The 26,665-nt window shown below is 32.8% G+C and overlaps 2 protein-coding genes across 49 annotated transcripts in view; one reads left to right on the top strand and one right to left on the bottom strand.

Moving 5' to 3' along the window:
• LOC123674725 (collagen alpha chain CG42342) overlaps window positions 1-6,840 on the top strand; it is a 226,832-nt gene extending 219,992 nt beyond the window's left edge. For 43 of the 47 annotated variants that reach the window (XM_045609773.1, XM_045609748.1, XM_045609739.1 and 40 more), the window contains 10 exons: window positions 130-234; window positions 337-381; window positions 924-986; window positions 2,838-2,864; window positions 3,043-3,096; window positions 4,082-4,108; window positions 4,281-4,316; window positions 5,355-5,489; window positions 5,585-5,796; window positions 6,449-6,840. In XM_045609773.1, coding sequence (XP_045465729.1) covers window positions 130-234; window positions 337-381; window positions 924-986; window positions 2,838-2,864; window positions 3,043-3,096; window positions 4,082-4,108; window positions 4,281-4,316; window positions 5,355-5,489; window positions 5,585-5,752 — 660 coding nt within the window. In that variant the 3' untranslated portion in view covers window positions 5,753-5,796; window positions 6,449-6,840. Of the gene's footprint in view, window positions 1-129; window positions 235-336; window positions 382-923; window positions 987-1,203; window positions 2,077-2,837; window positions 2,865-3,042; window positions 3,097-4,081; window positions 4,109-4,280; window positions 4,317-5,354; window positions 5,490-5,584; window positions 5,797-6,448 lie in introns of those variants that run through there. The other 4 variants (XM_045609734.1, XM_045609766.1, XM_045609752.1 and 1 more) reach the window with 4 other exon arrangements.
• A 51-nt stretch (window positions 6,841-6,891) lies between these two features.
• LOC123676334 (nose resistant to fluoxetine protein 6-like) lies at window positions 6,892-25,121 on the bottom strand. 2 transcript variants are annotated; one of them, XM_045612186.1, is made up of 10 exons: window positions 24,801-25,121; window positions 24,585-24,752; window positions 15,648-15,829; window positions 14,090-14,259; window positions 12,253-12,428; window positions 11,926-12,190; window positions 8,993-9,373; window positions 7,778-8,114; window positions 7,169-7,384; window positions 6,892-7,108 (listed from the first exon to the last, which is right to left on the bottom strand). In XM_045612186.1, the coding sequence occupies exons 1-10, from the start codon at window positions 24,913-24,915 to the stop codon at window positions 7,004-7,006; spliced, it is 2,115 nt and encodes a 704-aa protein (XP_045468142.1). In that variant the 5' UTR covers window positions 24,916-25,121; the 3' UTR covers window positions 6,892-7,003. The 2 variants fall into 2 exon arrangements, with proteins under 2 accessions (XP_045468142.1, XP_045468141.1); XM_045612185.1 differs by having other exon boundaries at window positions 24,585-25,121.
• Window positions 25,122-26,665: the final 1,544 nt, after the last annotated feature.

Here is a 26,665-nt window from a genome sequence, read left to right as displayed (position 1 = left end):
TATTGGTTTCCATTACCTTGGCAGAAGGAGGTCCCCTCCTCAATAAAAATTTTGAAATATTCATCGTTATCCTTTCCATAAAAGTTTGAAAAGTGAGATTATTTTCATATAAAATTTATTTTTTCTCAGATTATTGGTCCTCCAGGACCTCCCGGTGAACCTGGAATACCAGGACTTCAAGGACCTCCAGGAATAAAAGGTGATCGAGGCTTGGATGGCATTAAGGGAGAACCAGTAAGTTTTAGTCCATATTCATAATTTTCTTCAGGAGCAAAACTACTAATGAATTATCTGATATTCATCCTGAATAATTCTAAACATCCGTTTCTTTTCAAGGGTGAAAAAGGAACAAGAGGAGATCCAGGTCCCATGGGTTTACCGGTAAGAAAACTTTTTATTGGTTCTTCGAATCAAAATCTATCTAATATACCTACATACTTGCCAAAAAAAATATTTTTTCGAGAAATCATATGTTTGAAAGTCCATGGTCTTTTTCAATTATTAGTGGAAAAATAGTATGAACTCCTTCATAATTCAAGTGAAAGAAACTATATATTTGAATGTGGGATTGTCTATTCTTGATTCATATGCATTGTCAATAGTGGTTTTAAATCTTTTGTTTATAAATATCATTTCAACCGTTGATGAAAAGAGAGGATGAAGAAAATTTTGTTTTGGTTGAAGAGGAAGTCTTTCAATATAAATTATGTCAGCTTATTCTGTAAACGTTTACACAAACCAGTCACTACACCGATACGGGGAGACAGAGTTTTTGCTGAGGTTTTGATCTGTTCTCTTGTATCATACGTTGAAATGTATGATGCCCCGTTACATTTCCTCTGCTAATACTAAGATTCATAGACACATATGCTTCATTGTTTGAAATTAATAATTTGTATTGTTCTTCATGGAATCTTATTTAGGGTCCCATGGGTTTAAGAGGTGAAGATGGACGACCAGGTGGTTATGGAAAACCAGGGGTTGCGGTAAGGCATTAGCAATTATATTATTAGGACCTTAGCGACGTTAACCGAACTATGCAGTGATACTTAACAAAATAAAACTAACCACCATCATTAACATTTTTTACTAATTCGAAGACCATTTTGTTAAGTGTTCATCTATCGAAACTTCTGTTCACGACGCAAAACCTTCTGGTTTCGATATGATTTCATCTAATAAATCCTTATATCACTAATTTAGGAGGACAATAATTGGTGACTTCCAGAAGATTGATCAGATTTTGCCACTGATTCTTCATCAAGTTAAACATTTCAACATCCAAAGAATTTCCAATGATACTTGGAGGCATGTAGAGAGATCTCGATATTAATGAAACATATATATTTTGTCCATAATTTTTTAGCTTAGTACAACCTATTCCATCCCATGAATTTACTTATTGAAACTTCTTTGGTATATTTGAAAAAAATAGTTGTTGTATGATGTATAGAGTGAAACTCTGAAAAAACCGCCTAGTATTACCTCTGTTTCAAACAGTCAGGATAATGCAAGTATTATTATTATAATTAATATAAATATACATTTGCTGTAAAATAATACTATTTTAATATCTATTAGATTAAGAATGACAAATTGGTTTCCGCAAATTTTCCGGAACAGAAGTTCAAATAGAATTATGTAAAAGGTTTTCTGCGCTATTTTTTCGCTATTTCTTTATTTCATCCCGAATCGATATTATTTTTGAGTGAAAACTTGCAGAAACCACGAAATATTCAGAATATCAGAACGTCCATTTAGTACTTAATTATATAAGTGTATATCGACTGTTTCAGATACTTTATCATTATGTGGTAAATGTGTGGTAAAGATCAATTTTTATATGAGAATCTATTATGACATTATAAAAAGTTAGTTAAGGATTTTGTAAAAAGTTTTTCATCTCATCTATCCAAATATGTTGTAACATAAAAATATTGACATTACATTTCATTGGTGTCCCATTGTAGATTACTTCAGATCTAACTTTTAATTTTCAATTCGTACTGATATTGAGCGTATGTTTGTAAAATTGAAAACTTGTAAAATATAATTTCAGTTTGATTAAGACTATAAGCTTGGTGTATTATTATCGACATGTACGAATTCATGTATGTGCATGCGCAAAATATTAAATTAGCTTTGTTTACTATCATATATTCTTCACTTCTCACTCTTTCCCTCTTCTACCTTCATTCTTCTATTTAAATTCCGAAAAAAATCATATATACTAAATTAAATGAGAGTCAGGATTTTACTGTTACTAACTAATTTCATACTCGTTTCTTTACTCTTATCTTTCAAACGACAACATTCTTTAACAGTAACATTATCCTTCTTCATTTTTTCAATTTATCCACTCTCAAATAATAGGTATTGAAAAATAATTGGTTTCACAAACCACCATTTTGATTTTTGACATTCTTCAATTTATTGATTAATTCCTTAAACTGTCTTTTTTCTCATATTTATCTCTTTCATTTTCTCCTCGTCGTACACCTTGGTAAAAACGAGATTTTAATTTGCCATCAACAACACAAAATATCTCAAGGTAGGTTAAAATTTCCCTCAAACTATTTTCTAATATGATCAATAAATGGTTTTATTTCAATACAGCTGAGAAAATCGAATGCACGTAGGAATTGATTGAATGTTATGAATTTGTTATTCATTTTACTTGCGAAAAAAGGCATCGTAAACATTTTCGGAATGAAATGCAAACAGCATGGGAGCCTGAGTTATTGAATTTTGCAAATTGATGTTGGAAAGTGCTTCGGAGATAGTTAAAGCTTGAATGAGTTTTTCTATTACTTTTTTTGAATTATTTTCATTCGCAGGGTCCTCCAGGTCTAGATGGAATGAAAGTAAGTCCTCGATTTTTATTTTAATCAGGAAAAAATTTCCATTCACAAATATATTTTATTATAATATTGAAATGGTTCGTTTCGGTTGGAAAGAACGTAATTTGATCAGAATCAATAACTCAATGAAATATCAATGGTATAAAATCTAAATTGTTTTCATATTTATTTTCTCGTTTAGGGGGCACAGGGAGAACCTGGAAACAAAGGGGAAAGAGGGGATCCTGGACTACCGGTAAGAAATAGACGGAAAGATTCGCCACATATTTTATATGAAAAATAATTTGCTTTTTTTATTTAAAATAAAAAATAAGTATAAACACTGCTTTCGAGCTTCGATAGACATCATTTAAAGTAACTTATGATACAGAGTGTTTCATTGGAAAACGGAAATACTCAAAAGGCAAATGGAGCGCTGCGATGTGGTTCTAGATATACATATTTTGGTGCTGACTGATATTTTACTCATTTCTTCCAGGGTCCATGAGAACCACCAATGTATATTTTCAGATTATTAAATCTGGGATCACCTGAAATCTCTTGTTCATTTTTATGGAGTCAATACTCGGATCTGTTATTACAAGAATACAAGAAGCTATCAGTAAAATTAAAAACAATATCATTGTAATTCCCGAAACGGTTCGAGATATTAAAGCATTCAACAATATCCAAGCATTATAAATGTTGTATATCTTCTTTGAATTAAAAATATTTGGAAAATAGACAATGATGAAACCAAAGTAATTAAAAATTATTTGATAATTCAAAAATTATAATGGATTCAACAGTTCATTATTTCATTATCAAAAGTCACTTAAAATCAAGTATTCAAGTTTCCAAAAATTTGTGGAGTTAAACTTTCTGCGGAGGAATGTAAAACACAGGGTGTTGTTTCAAAGTTACAATCGTTTCGTAATTTTTTGTTAACTCTGACACTTTACTTGTGTTTACTTATTTCATCAATTTGAGCATTGAATAAGAAACGTGTGGAAATATACAGGGTGGCTCGCTTGTTATGATCCGAGGATAAAATGAGTAAAATTCTTAAAACCCCCTGTATTTCGGTTACAGTCGCAGCCAATAAATGTGGTATATCTAGAACAACCTTAGTGTCATTTAATCGTCTTTTAAATATTTCCATTTCTCAATGAAACGCCCTGTATAAAATAATAATAAATTCCAATCTTGTTGTATTTTCTATATTCATATATTTATTCCAGGGAACAGATGGTATACCAGGGCAAGAGGTATCTACTAACTATTAATTCCATTAACCTGCTTGTTTGAAAGAACTCTGTAAGCTTCTGTAGAGAGCTTGGATAGAGTAACTATTAACAACGGAGTAGCATGTTTTCATCATTCAACTAATCAGAAAAAAACTATTGAAATAACAGTTTTTTAATAAATTTCCATTTTCAGGGGCCAAAAGGTGATAAAGGTGGAAAAGGAGATCCTGTAAGTATTAATTACCAATGAAATGAAAAAAGCAGTCAAGAAGCTTTTGCTCGCTTGTTTGAATTTGTATTCCTGTAATTTTGTCATGAAATTTCGCGTATAGATGTTTTTCGGCAACCGTCCGGGAAGTGCTCACTTCCCGGAGGCTTTTTCTCTGAGAAAGTAGCATTTCCCGGCCTAGTCCGGAAAGTACGTACTTCCCGGACTAGGCCGGAAAAGAATCATAGAATCCATAGCAACCAAGATAACGGCTGACAGTTCATATGAAATTAGTTGTCAAAAATTTGCATGTTTTTTGATCGCAATCGCAATAAAATATGGAAAGCAGCAGAGCGATAGTGTTATTTTACATGGTTGCCGAAAAAATATTGTACGCAACACGCCCGAAAATGGTTTTTTTGGACTCACAGACTTCCAGATTTTGTCTATTCGTCCAAAAAAACCCTATTTTCCGGACTTGTTACGTAAATTACTATTACATCAATAGGTATAATTTTTCAGTCTAATGAACATTTTTCTTGTTCTGAAAATCTAAAAAAATGTCTTCAGGAAACGAAAAAGCATATGAAAATGATGAATGCAAACTTGGAAGGATCGTTTTTACCTTTCGGTATACGTCATTATACATCGGCAGCAAATCACAGAAGAAGCCAATGTGGCATTCGAGTTTGTCGGTCTTGGATCAAATATTTTTTTCAATTCACAAACTATTTGATCTAAATGCCTTCTGCCATGAACTCGACTTCCCACAAAAATTTCGCATTTTGGCATTTTTTCGACTTTCCCTATCAATAACAGTAATAATTCGAAAAACTTCAGTTCCTTTCAAGGAAAACTGAGTTAAGCTCTTAAAAGAGTAAAATCGGTATATCGCAGCTCACTTTCGATGACAGCACGTTTACTTATGGTTAACTTTGTACCTAATTTTCTTCCAGTCCGATATTCTTGCGAAATTCTGAAATTACAGTTATCTGTATCAAATGATATTCCGCTGTTCTCCATGAACTTGCAAAAATAACACTTTCGTATATTTTCTAGGGTCCCTTAGGCAAACGGGGAAGAAAAGGAGACAAGGGAGATAAAGGTGATCAAGGAGTTCCAGGTTTAGATGCTCCTTGTCCATTAGGAGCTGATGGTTTACCACTACCAGGATGTGGATGGAGACCACCTAAGGTTAGTGAAGAAAAAAAATAATATGAATGGGATTTGTTTTTTTTTTTAGTTTTAACTAACATCGCATGATTGTGTTTTCTACTTAAACATTTCAGGATATACTTGGTCATCACCCATCCCCATCACCTGTTCCTAGTTCTTCAGACTTCGACACAGATGATGGTGTAGAAGAAGATACCGAAGATTACGAAGAACCAGAAGAAGAGTATGAGTATCCTGATCAAATGAACTCAGCACTGCCGATCTCTGCCTCCAATATTTAACAAGTTTTTTTTTTTTCTAATAGTTCCCAACAAACTAACTTTAGGTATGTCAGACTGAGAACATTAACTAATAGTTTTATACCTTTAAACGTAGTTAGTGGTTGTCTTTGACTCTTTTTACCAGCCCTTTTGAAATGTTTACATAAAAATTTCAATGAAAAATCTTCAGTTGTCAAAATTAATAATAAAGATATTATATAAAATTTGAGTACATCAATTAACAATCAACAACTGAATTCAATATTTTCTCTAATTCTGTGGTTATTCCGTTCATTCTTCCACATCTTGTAGAACAAAATCGTGCGAGAATATATCTGAAACGCACAGTTTTCATGGTTATATTTCATTATTATATGTTGGTACTCCGAACTTTCCGCCACGGCTTTATCTGTCAATTCATCAATTTGCCTTAAAGAAATCAGTTCTGCCAACCAACATTTTTCAATGCAAATATCACTAAATGATATTTATGGAAATATTTCATTAATTTCAATAAAAATGCAATGAATTAGAGAAAATAATGTATAATACTCGTACAGAAGGCTCATTCTACCACTCGTTCATTCAAACACTAGTCACTTCGTGGCTCGTTTTTGAATTTTGAACTCGTGGAAGAATATAAATGCCTTCCGCACTTGTATTATAAATAACTATTCTTCATCTTGTATTATTTCACTTCAGACTTTGTTTTTTCAGGTGAACTGAGCATATACTCTACTGAGAAAATTTCCATACAAGTACTTATTTTGTGATAAGTGATGTGTTGTGTAAATAATTGATGAACAGATTAGGACTGACTTTTCGTTAAGGTATAACTCCACAAAACAAACGAATTTTTGATAACCTGAAAATAGATCTATGTTCCTGCGATTTTAATGCCATATATTGTTAAGTATTTGTACATAACTTAGATAATATCATTTGTATATTTTTCTGAATATTCAATTGAGCTGTATGTCAACAGCAATGAAACTTATTTTTTTTTACTTTAGCTCATGTCCTTCCTGTCTCTACATTGAATTTGTTTCTACTCATCTCATTCACTGTTATTGTTACAATAGGAAGAAATAAAATTACTATTCATCCATTTCGAAATTGATGTTATCCTCCCAACCCTATTTGATAAGAAAAAACAAAAATTTTAAAAAATAACGATTTTATTTACAATTCTTAATTTAAGTACTTAAATTTAATATGTAGTCTTTTGGGTATATTGTCACTTATGTCATAGTATGTAGTGAAAATTCATCTTCACAAAATCAGTTTGAGTAAATTCACAACTGGTGCTTCAAAAGCCAAAGATATCAAGAAGGCACACAGAAAAGAAATGACCGCATTTCCACAGAAAATCACCATCTGAAAAAGTAATATTTTTTTAGTAAAAGTGTACCACTTGCGTATTATGCAAATACTTACTGCAAAAACGTTATGCAAATGAATTGGGCCATCCAGCAAGAAACTTGTGAGACACATTAGTACTGGATGAATAAGATATGCACAATAGGTTAATCTACTCAGAGGTACAAGAAGTTTGCAACTTAGAAGAGAGTTCAATGGTCCTCCATATCCAGCTACACAGGCTACAGTGATCCAAGCTAAAGATAATCCCCAAGCAGTATGTCCTAATGATGCCTGAAATACATACTTTCGTCAAAAAAATTATCAACAATAATCATTGAAATAAATTTTCACAGGTTCTGGCAATAATAAATAAATCATTTATATGAATATTGAACTAATCTGTTAGTCGAAAGTTCAGGATATTGAATCAATTTAAACCATTATTTTGCTTCTCCTAAAAGTATTGATTTCTTGGTTACTTCATATGAGTGGACCTGTACTCGTCAACTGTCAAAAAACGTTCATATCTGTACTAGTCAGAAAAGGTCACTCCAAATATGACTCTTATATGAGTAGAACACTTTTTAATCTTCGGAACTATTAACTAAGTTGTTAGTTCCAACTATTACCAGGTTTTCATATTTTAATATCAATAAATATAGTATTAGCTAATGGTATACTCACGTAAATAGCAGAAGCAGGTACAACCAATCCTTCTCTACCTAAACCATATACCAAAACAGCTAAACATCCAAGAGATAATATCCAACCAGCTGCTACAACTGAGATCTTTAGTTTGACCTTGCAGTCCACTTTAAATAAATAATATCCTATAATCATTCCTATTAAATACGGTCCTATCCTTAACCAAGGTTTATCATACAACTGGTCAAATAGGGTGAAAGGTTCTTCCACTCTTGCTACATAATTGTATTTCATGGCTATAATGAATGTTGTCACCCATGATGTTACTAGAAAAACTCCTATCATACATGCTGCAGCTTTCAAATGACGATTACTCCTGAAATAATATTGATAATTGTATTCTTTATATCAATGGGTTAGTTATCTATTTTGTCTATTTTGAATGCCCTAATTACGTATTGATTGAAACATGATGAATATTTAGAAGCATGGAATGTTACACGATAAAATGAATTTTCAAATAACAAGAAATTAAGGCCTATTTCGATCCCATCACTTTTAGTGATGATCCATTACCAAATCTATGGTTTAGCGCTCAAAATACCCAATAATAATTATAAAAAAGCATTCAAAAAGTATCACTGTGCATTGTGATAGGGATCAATCATTGGGATTTTTGTTTTCAGAACCGGTAATTGATGTTGTCATCAACGAGATAGCCAACACCTTGTAATTTTTTCAATTCCGAAATATAATTATGAAGGGGCGGAAAAATCCACCCTTACTTATTTTGCAACAGAACTTTTTGATTTGAGTCAACAAATTTAATAAGCGTCATAAGTATCATGATTGTGTATGCTTGAATAGTTGCTTTGATCATAGAAAACAACAATAATTACTGTCTTTCAGCATAAATTTGAATAGAAGTTAGAAAAATACCAAAAAATAATAATGAAAAAATTAAATGGAAGATACTCCCCCACGCTGGAATCCATTTATCTAATGTTGCTACACATCAATTAATGTTCCATATATAATTTTCAATTGTCTACTTTATTAGCGAATGACTGAATGCTTCATTGAAGAACAATATAAATTACCGAATCTTTCACTTTTTATAGAGGTAGTTTATTTAAACTTCATTTCTCTTGGAATCACTTCCGGAAAGATGAATATTTTCATGTATATCAATATATTAGCCTTTACGTCTTCAGGATATGAAAAATGGATTTAACCGCATTCAATTCTACTTACCGCACTCCTATAAGTAAAAGTATCGATGCAATAAAGTAAAATTGAGTATCGTTCGCCATGTACCATGACCACAGCATACAAAATTCCGTTTGCGGAAAAAAGTTATTGATATAAAGAGCATTTCTCCACCAATATTCACTGCATGTAATGTGGTCTATAATGGCTGGTGAAAATACAGAAGTGTTATGTAAATATCTCAGGATTAGCTCATTAACTCCAAGTACAAATAGATATGCTGGTGTTAAACGGAAAAATCTGTAAAATATCATCAGCGAGAATTTTCCTGTATTGGTCTTAATAATATGAGATGTGGTTTCGTCTTTACTTGATTTTTCTTTTTTTGCTTCAGCTCTGAAATATGTTATTGTCACCAGGAGTCCACTGAAAAATAAATCATTTGGCATCAATTTATTTGCATATTTATCCTATTATAGTACATAATGATAATAATAATATTTTATAATAAACAACTAATAAAAAAGATATAATCAAAATAAAACATGAAATAACCACTGAGTTGAGTTTGTTAACCACAATAAGTATATATAAAAAAAATCAAAAAAGCACTGACGTAAAGTATGAAGCTTTTTCGTGTTTGTTCAAAAGGAAGCAACCTTTGTTTTCAATAAAGTCAATTAAAATTAAATCAAGGAAAAAAAAATTGAAACTTCATAAGGAAACAGAAACAATGAGTCGCGAAAAAGTTTCTCTTATATAATTGATACACATAAATCTGTAATCCTGATGGACTATCATCATAAACCGAAAAAAATCTTTTTTTTTGTCATCAATTACACTTCTAAAATGTTCAGCAATCATATATATACAGAGAAGTCTATTATTTTCAATAACACGTTAAATATTTTTGGAATTGGAATTGGCTTTAAGGTATCGTCCACTCAAGAAAAACAACTGGAACAACTACATTCGCAAAATCTCAAGTTACTTCTGAAGATTTCGAACACTCCTATTCGCATTACAAAATATTCTGCTTCATGAAATTATATACGGAAATAACAATTCAATTCATAAAATGAGGCTAATGTTAATAGGATTAAATACGGGTGTTTTATAATTCAATTCACATATCATAGCTCACAATTATACAATAATGTTAAACCGAGTAAGATTTCGTAATCAACACGAGAAACGAAAGGATAAACAAGTTCCATACATGTTATTCACTGATCTGATTCGAGTATATAGCGAAATGCAATATGGTTAAATTGCCAACCACTCATTTAACTTTACTGCATAGAAACTTATTTGACATACATTAATTCAGACTGCTATAAAACTGGTCAATTTCGAAATTTACCCTTAATTTATTTAATTGTTTTCAGTGTTTTTCTGCTTAGTTCATTAATATAATCATCATTATTCGATTAATTTATTATCATTCTTTATTTCCATAATAAATACATCTCTTATACTAATGATACCTTCAGTTCATGCGTTTATGGAAATATATTACTCAAATATTAATACAAATCCGCATCAAGTTTTCAACCAAATCAAATAGGAAATTAAAAGTTCAAACAAAGCTGACAAAAATTTCCTCAATGAATTGACAGTTGGGTATTCCCAATCATTTTATAAATTCATCATTGTAAATAGAATATGAGATTCACTTTTCACATCGATTTGCAATTTTGTAACAATAAAATAATAATGTCAATGTCACTTGATCTTCACATTTTCTTAAAAAAAAATAATTCAGATATCTGAGTCAGAGTTGTTACTCTAATAGAGATATGTGTGGATATGTGTAACACCCATTACGTTGTGTACCTAATAAACTCCTTAAAAAAGTAAAAGTTAGTAGGTCGAAGTGACCATTAAACCTGCTATTATGTATTCGATATCGAGTTATACGTGGGAGACCAAAAATGAGTTTAAACCAGACAATAATTAGCGTTTACTCCATGATTTCATTGAGAATTCTTGACAAGGAGGTTTTGCATACCTAAAGAAATTTTTTCGCACCAAGGCGATTCATTGTTATTCTATTTAGGATATGTCAATGTCATATTTCCAAATAGTTTGGAAAGTATGAAAGTATTGATTAACTTATCAATATGCCAAAATGAGGAATGTTCTGCCGTGAAGTCATTCATGCGCCATTGGCGACCACAGGACTGTAAATAGGCCTATGTGTTCTCTAATAGCGCAATTCGTTCCTGAATAACAAGCTTTCAAAAGCTCCTGACTTTAGGTCAGTGCTTTCTTCTTTTTTTTTCGAAATATTGCTATGCTTTTGAAGTCGTTATTAACACGAAATTTGATAAGAAACTGGAAATAGTTATTCTTTATATACATGTACATATACATACAAGTCTCAACCTGATCGGATTTGTAATCATTGAAATATTGGATACTCTTCTTGAATTTTCAATTGCTCTGATGATAATAATATAATTTATTTTCTCAATCTAAATACAATTCGAAAAGATCACAAGTCAAACTAAATACATAAATGAAATGAGAAATGACCGAAAGAGACCTATCAGACTTGGAAATCGCGGTGAAAATAGGTACTCAGTTATCGAGTATGGTTCAATTCTTATCAAGAAAGTTCTCACAGCATCTTTGTACTTTTTCATATCAGATATCGATAGGATATTTCTAGGTATATTGTTATGAAAGAGATTAATTCTTGTAGTGTTATTCATATTCGAAGTTATTCTTTAGGATAAAAACCAGACATTTTAATATGTAAAGTACCACTGTAGTTACTATTCCCTGAGCTTTGAACATATGATTGAAATTTTGCATGGAGCTTAAAATTGTTATTCTACGTCTGAGTGCAGAGTTTCATTTCGATGGAACTGACAGTTTTATAATTACTAGGGAAACAAAATTCGAATGGATCTCTTAGCCGGACTTTTTTATGATAAGCTGAAATGTCCAGTTGCAAATAAACACTAACTCACCTTATAAAAAAGAACGTGTCCACGGAGAATGTAGCATTCGAAATTGTCTGGTAGAGGAATGTTCTTTCTGTAATGATCCTCACATTTTTATTTCCAGCAACACTGAAGATTTCCAAGTATGTATGTACCAAAATAATCCAAAGAATAGAAAAGAACCTCAGTCCGTGAACACATGTCAAGGCATTCCTAGAAATGTTGTCGACATTCAGAATTTTCTTGCCATTTTCAACAGCAGAAAAAGCTAAAAGCAGTTTCAACATATAATCTGAAAAAAAAACGAAACATTTCAGTATAAATGAAACCAAGTCTCTGATGTCGTACACTCACTATTCGTTCTTTTGTTTTTGTTTATTACTAACTCTCTGCTTCCCTTCAAACCCTCTGGACTTGAATTATTGTTTTCTGAGTCAGGTTCTTCATTGTTAACTTTATTTTTCCTCTTCAAAACAACATCGATAATAGAGGCTATCAACATCAAAATTCCAACGAAAAATGCTGTACCTCTAGAAGAAGAATTAAAAGTAGGTACTCAGTCAACTCAAGAACAATATAAATAGAGGTCAAAAATGCGTTTCCTCCCTTAAGGAATGTACAGGGTGTCTCAAATTCGATGTTCACTGAGAGTATCTAAGGAACTAGGGAATCTTAAGGGACACCGATGTATTTTCACGAAATACTAACATATTAGAAAAAAGATCGTCAAATTTTGCTTCATTTTCGAGTTACAAAGTATTTCTGAAAAATGTTTTAAATATTTCGCTATATCTTGGTTTCTGTTCGTTAATTTTTCATAAACGTTCTTTAACTCAAGGACCAATCAAGATCTAGATCTGCTTTCTGATATCTTATTATTTCGAAAAAAGAGATTGAGGTTCTTGAAGATTTTCCTCTCAGTCTTAAAGTTCCCGAGATGCTCACAGTGAACATCAAATTTGGAACACCCTGGAAAATTTCAAATGAGAGAATTTCAATTTTACTTTTTCATCAAATGATATCAAAGGCTCGTATTAGATATACTAAATTGAAGAAATATTGGTGTATGAAAAAAACAAAACCTGTGAGACGCTTCAAGAAAAAAATATTTTACCGTTTGGACATAAACTCCAACATTTTATTGACTTAATTTATTAACAATATTAGAACGTTATGTGATATGCATTCTATCAATTTGTGAAAATATAATTTTTATTCATTTTTGATATGTTTTGCTGTTCAGAATATAATCGGACTTTATACTGCACTGTTTTCTCAACGATTCGATAATCTCTTCGTAATTATTATTGAGAAGTTGAGAATAAAGTTTTTTTAAGTTGGATCGATTACTGACAAAATGAAGATATGAATGCTCTGAATCGGAATGGAAGGCATCCAGGTGCTATGAATCTGCCGAAGAAAAGTAATAACAACAATAATAGCATATTTAATTGCCAATTGCACAAGCAGAATATCGAAAAGTAGACTTTTTGATTTGAGTAAAAGTAATCACTAAACATTCACTGGTAAACCCCATTGCAATGCTGGTATTATGATAGTTATGTAATGTATATATCGATCTTTTGCGCAATGAACTTTTTAATCTGAAACATTTAAGATTTAAATGCTGTTGGATTATATGATTTTACAGAATCGATTACACTGTTCACGTCATTTGGTCTGCCTGTTATATATGAATATTGTTCAATGAAGTAATTGAAGCAAACAACTAATAAGGTGGCTAAAATAGTTTTCTTCTTGGATTATAAATCTCATTAGATTTCTCACACGTCCAATTCAATAAATTTTAATCTGTTGTCACTGACATGTTTGGAGTTTTGAACGTTTGTTCCCCGAACAGAGCTCTATGTAATTTTGATACGATAAGGTTCATCTCACTGATCCGTGATCAAATTCAATTATGTCCGCCCAGCTGTCCATAAACAAAATAAATCTCGAACGGAAATTCCTAAAAACTTGGAATTTTCAGGATAGGATTGGATTTCGTCTGAAGTTTTCTTTTTCTTGATAATTCAAAATGTTCGGTAAGATTGAGATGAAATTTTGCATTTAAAAAAGCAATATCAAGCCTCATTCAAAATATCATGATGATCATGGGTCCCCAACCAGAGATCCGAACCTACCCTAAAAATTTAACTTCTAAATGTAAAAAAGTAAATTTTCAACTTACCCCACAATACTGAACTTAACATCACCAAGAAGTGAGTAGTCTCCTGGAACAGGTCTGATATCTATGATATTTATCGAAGCTCCTTGCTTTGGTTCTTGTTGAAACAGAATTTTCAGATCATTATTGGTACAAGAAGCTGGTATACATTCTCCTATATTCAGTTGTCTTGTCTGAAAATAATAGCTGAATAAACTACTGAATAGTAAAGAGCAGAAATAATTGGCTTCAAATTTACTGGTCGTATCTTACAATATTATACAGTTTGTTACTATAGGCTAACTCTGCAAATTGAACAAGATTGCATAGTTCAAGAATACACTTAATTTTTCAGATCGAAATATTAGATAATATGTAACCACAACTTTCACTATGATTCTTTATTATTCAGTGAATTTGAATAAAATATGCAAAAATATGAATTTCTCGTATTCCACATCATGCGCAGTTTATTGAACCATTAGAGATAAAACATAAATTTTTTTTGATCTCGGATGGCTGGTAACGATTAAAATAGAATTCATAATTTTACAAACATCATTATCATCTTCATCTGACGGTGCATCTAGCCAGATTAAGGATCAAACAGAAAATTTGGTAATTATTCACCATTCAAATTAGACCTTCTTATAATAAATGGTGTATCAATAGGAGTACAAAATTAATAGAATCAATAACAAATATGTTTTGAAGCAAAGCATTGTTATTTTACTGGCTATAAAAGATACCAATCAAATTATGAATATCTTTCACGCTTCAGTAGCATGTGGGTAGTCTTTTCACTCGTCTAATTTCGATCTTCAATTCTTTGGTGATTGCAAGATTGCTGGCATAAATATATGACACCAAATAAAAAGATGTCACTCAATAAGTCTCGAACCTGGAGCATATATAGCATAGCCAGTGGCATACCACTTTTTCTCTCTTCAGTACCTCTTCAGCTTCAAGAGATGCGTATCAAAATTTCGGAATTTCGGTAATTCTCGATCGAGATATTGAAGGTTATGTGACTCTACTAATATTTTTTATGGGAAAAAAATACTGTTCAAGCAAAATAATGGCTTTATAAGTGTTATTTCGGCTATGTTTCATCGACAATAACTGCTAAAAGGTGCTCCATATCTTTCCATAATGATTGACAGCCAAGACATGACGCGAAATTCATATTTATCGCTCAGATTGATACACTCTTCATAATAGAAGATTCTGGATTCAAATGAATTGATATTGAATGAATTATATTACTCTAAGGTAATCGCCGTCATATCAATCAGAAGAGAACTCGTGCAAAACCATTGTGTCACCTACCAATTTATCCTAACATAATGAATGAATTTTTCGCTCAGATCAACTCAATATTTATAACGAAAGATGCTGAATTTAAATTAATTAACTCGAACCCATTGATGTTGCTTCAAAATTCATCGAATCGAATTTCAAATATTTCAATAGGTATAACTTCAGATAAAATGTATGATATTGAAGAGCATTTCAGTAGGTACCAAGTGATGTGTTAAAACTTTGCAAACAACGTAACATAAGGTATTTGAATCATTCTTACCACTGGTGTGAGTTTTCTGTTTATGTTAATCCTCAACTTCGTCATATAGAATTTTAGTGGAAAAGGAGGAATTTCTGCGTTGCTCTCCTCGTTAGACAACTCCTGACAAAGAGTATATGATCCAAGCCAATAATCATTACCAAAAAAAAATTGCCCGTAGTACCTCCCTGCTGAATCGTAAACTGTAAAAAAAATAATAATTAGGTTGCTGAGTAAAAATTATTACAATAAAATAATAAATATCAAAAACTCGTCAATTATGTATTCAAGTTGTGTAGAGGTATATTTCAAAATTAATCTCCTAACCACGATTAGAACAATGAACGTTTATCAACCTTGGAATTCAATATCCTCTACTCAAGATACTCTACAAAAATGTTTCCTCCTATTATGTTCTCATCCTATCGGGTGTTCCGCAGGGATCCCATTTGGGTCCCCTATTTTTTGTTTTTATTTATAAATGATATTTCTTCGGTTTTTGAGCCTATCAAGTTTCTTCTTCTCGCTGATGATCTAAAAATTTATTGGAAAGTAACTAACTTAGATGATAGCAGATTGCTTCAGGATGATCTCGATAGGTTGTCGACGTGGTGTACGGTTAACCGAATTTTTATGAACTCTTCCAATGCAGGTTTATTTGTTTTCATAGGAATAAGAATACGTATATTTTGATTGTATGATGAACGATGTGAAGCTTAAGAGAGTCGAGGGGATTGAAGATCTTGGAATCACATTGGATTCAGAGCTGAAGTTTAATTCACACTTGAATAAAATAAAAGGGAGAGCTTTGAGAGTTCTTGGTCTCATACAGCGTAATTGTGGTAATTTTTCCATTCAGACAACAATGACCTTGTATTTTTCATTAGTTAGAAGTATCCTAGAGTATGACTCGTTGATTTGGTCTCCAATGACTGTATCCGTTGTTAAGGTATTGGAGAGTATTCAGAATAGACTCATTAGGTTGGTTGCTTTCAAGTAGGATATTCGTATATCACAGATATACTATGCAAGTATGAGGATATCTTTGAATTTAGAGTCACTCAAAAAGAGGAGATTGGTTGCTGATGTTCTTTTTTTGATAAATTAATTAAAGGTTCAGTTTTTTCTCCGCCTTTATTGGAAAGTGTCTGCTTTAATGCTTCAGTCAGGAGAACGAGTAATACCTACTTGTTCGTTTCAGAAATACCAAGAACGAATATACGAAAACATTTTTATTTACATAGAACATTACGGTTTTTAAATGAAAGTACATCTATTGATTTGGGCAGTACTTGGAGTAGATTTAAGAATATTCTATTTGGTTCAATGATCACATCACTAATGAAAAAGTATTGAGAAGAATGAAAAAGAACAAGGAAGTTGTGTTTATCATCAAACAACAAAAGCTTCAATACTTCGGACACGTCATGAGGAACAGCAAATACCAAGTACTGCAGTTGATAATACAGAAAAAAGTGGAAGGCAGGGGGGGACCGGGTAGAAGAAGACATTCATGGTTGGACAATCTCAGGAAGTGGTTTGGCCAGACATCCATACAACTTTTAAGAAACGCAGCGAACAAGATAAAACTTGCCATCTTGATTGTCAACGTCCGGAACGGAAAGGGCACGGCAAGAAGAAGGTTCAATGAGAGAGTAAATGTACAGCCTGATTCTCTCAGTGCTTTAGTGTGTTGTTGGCATCATTTTCTCTGATGCTGAGCAGCACTATGTTTTGTTACTGAAGTTGTTAAGTTTGATTTGTTATTTGCAAAAGGGGTTGATCCCGTTTAATTTATTTGTTATTATGATTGTAAACAAATAAATACTTCATTCATTCATTCATTCATTCAAAAGAGGATGGATTTAGTGAACTATTATTATTACAAGCCGAAATGGAGCAATGAAAGTAAATTTATTTTATATTTGAATAAACTTACGAAAGCAATTACCAAAAAATATTTAAGGCTCCCACGAACCAACGCGGCAAATGCGAATATTCGTACCACATCTGAGCCCGAATCTTCCTAATTTATTATCGATTGATAGTTTGATAACCGGTACTATCGACTATCGATTGATAGTTTGATAAATATGGGAAAAAGAATATTCCTTATTGTTTTTGGGTTGAATCGATCAACTGTAATTCTATTAAATTGGGATAATGAAACACCGGATTTCTTTACTAATATATTGAATTTGGCTGTACAAGTTATGTGTTTACAAGGTAACAGCTACGAGAGTACTGAATATGGTACCCCCGATTTCCTGGGGATGTTAAGCGTCGCTTTGGATTTTGCATACCAGAATGCAATCCAGGTCCCTGATTGGTCCACGTCTTCGTTCCTTGTGCTTAGATGTGACTTCAGGATGACCATATGTAGCGACAATGTGGCGCCAAGGATGTTCTTGTTCTATTTTTAGCCCTCGCTGTACCTGCTGGGGTTGGTTTTCCGACCTAAATGCGTCTCTCTGAATATTCAACTGCCCGTAAAGTTTGCGTGAAATTCACTTGACGCAACACTTATATTTATTTAGACTTTATTTTCGATGGACTGAAAATTATAGGAATCTAAGAACATATTTAAGTTGACTAGAAATGGAGCATTGTGAATAAATTGAATGACAAATGATGTTCAAACACCGCGTATGAAACAATTATATTATGAAAAGAATTTCAGAGTCACTTTGTAGGATTTTTTATTGTAATTTTACAGTTTTTCCTTATAAAATCTATCCATATGATCCTATTCTAGGAAAACAAAATACCTAATACGAGTAATACTACTAAGTCGTATTAAAAACAAGGTCGAACATTTAAATATTCATTAATCTTTGTTTGCTCAGGAAATATATTTCAATTAGATTTCTCCATTTCAGTCAATTTTTCCATGAAAAGTCTATTAAACAGATTCAAACATGTTCATCGCCGCTTCAGAAGTGGAATCATTCTTGATGAACTACATTTCACTTCCGATAGATAAGGTTGCTTCATTGAATGTATTATTAATCCTACAGGTAATTTCCCAAGGTTTTATTGTGAAAGTAAATTCATCAAAGGTCGCAGAATTCTAGATTGCGCTAGTTAATGCACTTGGCTGCTTTATTTTGAAACGACTCAATTAATTCAAAAATATGCCTCTGATCATATTAATCCGTGATCAGTAAGGAGTTGTATTCCTTCAACCATTCATGTAGATGAATATTCGGCTAAATATTCCGTCAAAATTTAATTAATTCAAATTCATGTCTTTTGATCACATTAGTTCACCTTGTGATTTTGGTTTATTATTTCCAGTAATATTTCAAGGGAATGTTCGAATTCCACGCAAAATTTCAATTTACGCATTGGAAATCGATGACTCATAATCAAGAAATCAAATTTAAAAAACTTATTTTTCGAAAAATAATTGTAATTTCGGAGTTATTTATTTTCGACTGAATTCAAACCCCCAAAGAAATATTCATTATATATTTGTATTCATACGAATAAAGGTATCGGCAGTTATGAATTTTTAATGTACCTATTATTTCCGACATGATCTTCATGATCACGCAATTACCTACGAGCAGTCAAAGCCAGAGGCGCCCGAGCCTAAGCGTGGAATCATAAATTATGTTTTATCAATTCTTACTGAAATTTTCTGAATTCTCTGTCTCCAAAACCGCGATACGTAAATTGAGAATATATCAAAAACAACTAGGATGTTACACATAATTTATAAAGACCATATATCTATGTAGGTGTAATAATATTAATAATACATATAGTATCATGCCAAGTTAACAAGAATTAGGGTGATATACTTTTGTATGGAATCATCTATTTAATATATTGTATTAAAAAGTAAATACATATTTCTTTTCACGTTTTTAATTTTTTTTTTCTTGTCAGTACTCTCAAACTTGAGGGCAGTTTATTTCAGATTTTCGGTCCCAAACTGGAAAAACCAAAGCACAATCTATGGAACCTTGGGAACGGCAAATTTTATATCCGAATCACCATTTTACAATTGAACTTGTTGTTCTATGTCGTTGAGAAATGACTGTATCATAAGTAGGGGTGGTCCTTCTACTTCATATGAAACTCACACTATCAGAAGCCCTAGTCAAATCACGTGATATAGATAATTTCCGATATTCATTGTCTTAAGTAATGTTGTTGTCGTGTCATATATGTATATTAGTGGTTTCTTTGCATTTTATTCACTTCATTATTCTTATAATATCAAAATCTGTTTTTTCACAAAATCATGTAAATTTGGTATTTGAAAATTTCTTCAGAATTAAAAGGTTCAGAACAAGGTGATACATTTAAATTTTGGTTTATTGTTTCTTCAGTTTCATAGCAAAGTGATATATTTAAATTTCGTTTCATTATTTAACCAACTGTGGTAAAATGCTAATTAAAATCATAAGTATCCAAGCTCTCTATCAAAATTTTCCCTTTTGTTTCTGTTTTATAATTTTCCATTGTTTTTTTTCCATTGTTGTTGTTCAATTGTTTTGCTTTTTATTTTTTCATTTTTATGTTTTTGTTATGTGTGTAATGTTTCAAAACATTGACAATGAGTGGAAAATCCGGAGGTTGAAGTGGCCAGTGCGACAAATTGAGGAACTCTGTCTTATGTCGGGCATGACCTTGTTGGATTAATATATTCCTCAGACAGGATTTGCCGGAAGAAGGCATCTGTTTCTTAATAAAATCAAATAAAACCTACTTCCATACGTAATTGAACCCCCAAAGCCATAAATGCAACAATAACTTCTGGGAGCTACACGTGGCAGTACAAGTATCCAATAGGGTATTTCTGAAGCTCCATTGATCCTGTTGATAATTTATCCGAAAAAATTTACTTCACCTTTTTTCTCTACAAAAATTACTCAATTTGTGACTTCTTGGTCTCCATGGATAATGATTTGCGCGAAAATATTTTCTAAAATCCACCTTGTTAGAGCCAGCTATCTTTAGCAGAATGTTGCTTACTACACTTTCAGCTACTGTGATTATCTTACAAATAGCTGGATAACAAGAAAAGCAACGTATCAAAGTAACTTATCTCATCATGTGGAATATGGTGTAGATATACCGAAAGTGATTATTGAGATATTTCCAGTATTACTGTGTCTTGTAATTTCAATATCACCTGAAATGAAATACTGCTAATTAAATAATCAAAGATCCGTCTACATAACGTTACTGTGAAGTATTTTTGTTCGCTCCGATAATTTATCAATGGCAATAAGTTAGGTTCACTAAACCACATTCACGAAAACTAGAATGAGAATATGGCACGTAACTATGTTTCAGTTAGTTGATTTCGATAATTATCAATTAGTTTCCAATGATCGATGCTGAGAATATAATGAATCATTCTTTTCACATAGTATCTTACGAAACAAAAAGAGAAATTTCAACTTCCAGCTGAACATTTTCTCTGAAATCGGATCTTTTCAATGAATTCATTGGGTCATAGCGACCAGTCATAGCAAGAAAAAAAGAAATATTGTATGAAATGAATGACATTTGCGAAATTGGATTTTTCCAGTTAGACACTTCTGCGATGTGCGATGTTTATATCAATAGGTTACACTTTACATAATGAATATTGCAATATTCAGCAGAATATGCCATTAAATTCTGAATGAGCGTCATGACGAGAATCATTTCGACACTGTTTTCCCCGATAGATAGAAACATCATTAAGAGCATACTCATCGGCATTTCACTTTCAATTGTTACTGCTTAAGGAAGCGTATTGGAAAACCAGATTTTCTCAATCGAATTTGCATTTCGGATGGGTTTTATTAACGTTTCGAAACAATCGAAACTGGGATTATTGAAAGAAATCATTGAGTAAACATCTACTGTTTTAAACGAGTATTGCTAATGATTTATCACACGCTATTATATTTGAGCGGTTGTTCGACCATATCGCTTTATCATTTCGTCACATTTGGTATTCAGTAGTGTAGGCCGTAAACACGATAACTCTCGAACGGAGTGAAATAGGAAATTTTCATGGTAGATTCAGATCTCGAATGACGTGGTGAATTCTGAAACTTCGATAGTTCAGTCGAGATGAAATTTCACATTTAAAAAATTTCGGAAAAAATACTTAATATTTCAGGGAGCGGATGAAGAATAAACGGTTATAAGCTTGTTGCAAAATTTTTTGTCGATTGCATTATCGAATCACAGAAAATTCAAGTAGAATATCGAAAAAACGGTTGAAAGCTATAGTTTTGCATATTTATCTATAATTACGATTAACTGTTCTTTAGAAATTCTCATTATTATCGCAACTATAGAATCATAGAAAATTCAAGGAATATCGAAAAAAAATTCCAATATTTCCATAACAATCAATTTTGACTGAATTGGAATTTCAAGAAAATCGCATCAGAACCCCTCATCTGAATAGTAAGAGGCAACAATGACATAATAATTCACATTTTCATTCATTCATGCACCAATTGGAAACCATACTGTATATGTATACATATGTGTATGTACCTATACACACAGTTCTGTGATCTCTAAGGGCTGAATAGGCGCATGACAAGCGCTTCAAAGCTTCTGATTCAAATACTTTTTTCCATTAACAAAGGCGTACAACTTTGCTTCCGCCGCTTTTTTCCGAAATTCGGGGCTTTATTATAAAAAACTGATTATACATTTATGTTTCAAAGTATTGTCCATCGCTGACCACTACTTTCTCCCATCTTTCGGACAGCGTACGAATCCAGCGTTGAAAAAAATGGTCGTCTTTTGATGCGATCCACGAATCGATCCAATTTTTTACTTCTTCATAAGACCGGAAATGCTGGTCAGTCAGGACGTGTGCATTGATCGAAACAAGTCCGAGGAAGCAACGTCTGGAGAATACTGCAGGTGGAGTAGGACTTCCCATTTCAACGTTTCCAAATATGTCTTGACCACTTTCGCAACATGGAGTCGAGCATTGTCATGATGTAAAATCACTTCATCATATCTCTCGTTGAATTGCTGCCGTTTGTCTTTCAATGCTCGGCTCAAACGCATTAATTGCGTTCGATAACAATCGCCTGTGATTGTTTCAGTCGGTTTTAACAAATCATAATACACTACGTCGAACTGGTCCCACCAAATACTGAGCATGACCTTGGAACCGTGAATATTCGGTTTGGCCGTCGACGTTGAAACATGACCGGGATATCCCCATGATTTTCGCCGCTTCGGATTATCCGATTATCGTAATAATAATATAATATATAATAATAATATAATGTTTATTCACTATAAACATCAAAAAAATTATCGTAATGAACCAATTTTTCGTCTCCAGTCACAATGCGATGCAGAAATCCCTTCTGTCCTTGCCTTACAAGCAGCTGTTCACATGCAAACAAACGCCCTTCAACATCTCCCGGCTCCAACTCGTACGGTACCCAATTTCCTTGTTTCTGAATCATTCCCATGACTTTCAGGCGTTTTGAAATGGTTTGTTGCGTCACTCCCAATGATCCTGCCAATTCTTGTTGCGTTTGACACGAGTCTTGATCAAATAATGCCTCTAATTCTGCATCTTCGAAAACCTTCTCTGTTCTACCGCCATGATGGTCTTCGACGTCAAAATCACCGTTCTTGAAGCGTTGAAACTACTCTCGGCACGTTTTTTCCCTAATAGCGACCTCACCATCGATATTTGAGAGCATTCGATGAGCCTCAGTCGCAGATTTCTTCATATCAAAGCAGAAAATTAAAACCTCCCGCAAATGACGAGAATTTGGCCGTAAGCTGACATGTTTAATCGAGAATAACTTTATAATACAGACACAAATCGACTTATATTTCGATGGCATTATGTTTACAAATACCTAAGCTTATTGTATGACATCTACGATCTATTTATTTCGGTTACCACTCACTTCTATAGCCATCTGTCTGAAATGTTATGTGCGAGCGTAAATTTTGAAGTTGAACTTTCAGCACCAGTTTTTGAAGGGTGTTTAGGTTGAAATTGCTATATTGATGTCTTGATAGAATTGTCGATCATACATCAAAATCTTTTTTTTCTTTCGAGAAACTGTGGTTAACTAACTATCATAGCTTATAGATATTCACTAGTGAATTGACAATCTTCAAAAAGTTTGAATTGGAAACGTTAAATATTTATAATAAATCTACTGTAGGATGTTTTATGGTATTAAATCGTGAAATCTTGTGAATGATACACTTTCTTCGCAGAAAAATTATTCAACATGAGCAATCTTTAAAAATGATTATTATTATTAAAAACTGAACCACCCGTTATTTCAATTCCAGAATTCTCGCTAAATCATCAATTCTGCGCTTGTTCCTCAGTATATCATAGAAGGAACACATGTTCATAATTATATGTTTTTTTGGCCAAGTTTTTCGGAAAATTACTTTTCGTTATCTGATTTTCATCGTAAATTGTGAACTGTGCAATATTCAAATTGGTAAATCTAGAAATAAAGGAAAAAGCTTTTGCTACAGCTTCAGCACCAGATTTGATCTGATATTTTTTATCGAGATTTCATCTGATTTCAACAGATATGAAACAAATTGCATGTTTTCATTCAGAATCAGGATAAGGAAATGTTCTGTTGTAATTTCGTTTAGAGGAAACATGAGAATTTCTTATTAATTGTCTGATCTTCAATTACGTCCATAAGCATTCATTAGAGAGAAACAAACTGATGAAGATGCGATATTCTGCCAGACGTTAATGAGTGATACAACACAAGTATTCGCAAAAGGCGGAAACTCAAGTATGCGTACGGAAGTCGAACCAGACCAACTACTCTTACAGACCTCCTTGATTCTATTCACAATTGCATAACACGAAGCCCAGACGAACTGGTCTTTGACTTAGAATCAATTAATCGAAATGAAAAACATATCATAATAAGTTTCATAAGCTAAATTTATGCAAGAGAAAGTTTCACTGACTTTTGGTTGCCCAGGAAGTTCCATTATTGAGCTCACTGATGTAGGTCAACAGGTCCTTCTTGCATCTGGTGTTGTTTAACTTGTTGGCGTATCCGACCCATTTATGGTGATCGTACAAATCCCGTATCCACAACATATCCGGCTGCTTTTCCTGGTTCTCAAGTTCCCCTACAATGGGATTCATGAAATCGTTTTCAGGAGCAGGGAATTGTATACCATTTGAGTAATAGGAGAGGTCCGAGGAATTATACACGTAACGTATCGTTGTAGGTTCTGCCAACGAGCATTTGCAGAAAGTCACCAACAAACACAAAAAACCGAAGAAGCGCATTTTGTCGAAATTCACGAAAATCACCGCGAACGAAAATCTCAATGGTCCACTCGAACTATCCTTTAACGTTCAATTTTATCATTTTTCATACGGAACTTTTCACGATTTTGAAAGAGCAACTCTTTTATAGCACTTGAAAGAACGCGTGTTGTCTCAACTTTCGATTTCGCTGAAGAACTGAAGTCGGTGTCGGTAAGATACCGTTTATTTCCCCAATGTGAGCACCAAGGAGTTGATGCGTCAGAGAAAGGATAGTTGGGTAGTTTGGTGTGGCCAAATCTTTCTCAATGAACTGGACTTTTTGTTTCGATGTGGTTTACATAATAGTCTAAGTTATTACGTCCTAAATCCAAGTACCCCGACATCGCTGAAAGTTTAAAATAATTGAGTGGAAGTACCAAACGCAGAAGCGACCTACTTAACGCATTCAAGAAGTCGGTATCGAATTTATTACGGCATTCTCTTATATCATCTTCAGCATCGATGCATACCATTGAGCATTTGAGTGGGATTCGCGTTTCGAAGATGTAAATCTATATATGGAAAACTAGGACCTAACAGGATAAGTATAGAACCTCATCAGTTACCGAAAGGAATGTGTACAAGTTTGGCAAAATTCATTGTATGGTGAGGATATCTCTGGAAAAAAACCGAGGGTATTTTTTCAGCTTTATTTCTTGACTAATCTAATTTCGAAAACAGAAATGGATCAACGTTTTTAGATTTTGAGTTATTATCGCAATTAGGAAAATCGTTATTTTCAATACCTAATGCTGAATAAGTCGCTTTTTTGACCTTGTATTCGAAATTGATTGTTACTGTTACTTACTTATGAGTAATTAAAAGATGATTTACTTGAATTATTCGACCCCAAGTTTTGAAAATGAAGCATGAATTATGAGTATGGAACATAGACTTATTATTATTGATACGTCTATGGTATGGAACAATGTATCCGTCTTGAATTTTGCATTTAGACTCGAATTTCATATACCTACTGAAGCAATGAGAATGTTACATAAGATAGTTAACCCGTTAACCGACTCTTTAAAAACACGTCTGTCTGTCTGACTACTACAATACATCTCAAAGTAGTCAATATGCAGGGTGTCCCATAAGTGGCACGTCACAGTGACACCGGAGGTAGGTCAGCTAAAGAGGGACCTAACCAGCCTAACATGACCCCAGTAAAAGTTGCATGGTTTTCGAGTTATTACCAAATTACGTTTTTTAGTGCATTTTCACCTTTTTTAACATTGTCAGGGTCAGAATTCTGCTGGAAAGCTCTCGAAGCTTATTTTTTTTGTTGTAATGGAATCTTAAATAGTTATTTAAGATGACATGAGTATGATTCTGTCAAAAAGTTATGTGGATTTCCGTAAATTAATGGATAAATCTTGATTTCAATTGCTAGCAAAACGAGAACTTCTACTTTGGACACCTGCTGTGAAAAAAAATCCTTGAAACAAAACGAGCAAGTAACATCAAAAAATTGGGCATTTTAGACAGATTTAGAAATGGTACAATACACGAATCTTATGCCCATAAAACTAGGTATTTTCATCATTTTACCGATGCCCTACTTAACTAAGTTGAAACTAGGAACCCCGCTATCAGGTAATTTTGCCGCTTGCTATGACATTACATTTGATACCGGGCTTTGTTATTATTTGTTAAAGTCACAATAGGGAAAAAGATGGATTAGGGGAAGCGAAAAAGGAATATTATTGAAAAAAAAGGTGAATTAATT

Source organism: Harmonia axyridis, chromosome 3 (genome assembly GCF_914767665.1).
Source record: "Harmonia axyridis chromosome 3, icHarAxyr1.1, whole genome shotgun sequence".
Lineage (NCBI taxonomy): Eukaryota > Metazoa > Arthropoda > Insecta > Coleoptera > Coccinellidae > Harmonia > Harmonia axyridis.
This window is presented reverse-complemented; position numbering and strand designations above follow the sequence as displayed.

Bases quoted from the DNA above. Each gene is read 5' to 3' on its own strand.
- LOC123676334 (XM_045612185.1), bottom strand. From the start codon at position 24,915: ATGCGCTTCTTCGGTTTTTTGTGTTTGTTGGTGACTTTCTGCAAATGC. The intron at 14,260-15,647 runs GTAAGAATGATT...TATTATTTTCAG, and splicing joins ACAGAAAACTCACACCAGTG to ACAAGACAACTGAATATAGG. The intron at 12,191-12,252 runs GTGAGTGTACGA...TTTTTTTTTCAG, and splicing joins CAAAAACAAAAGAACGAATA to ATTATATGTTGAAACTGCTT.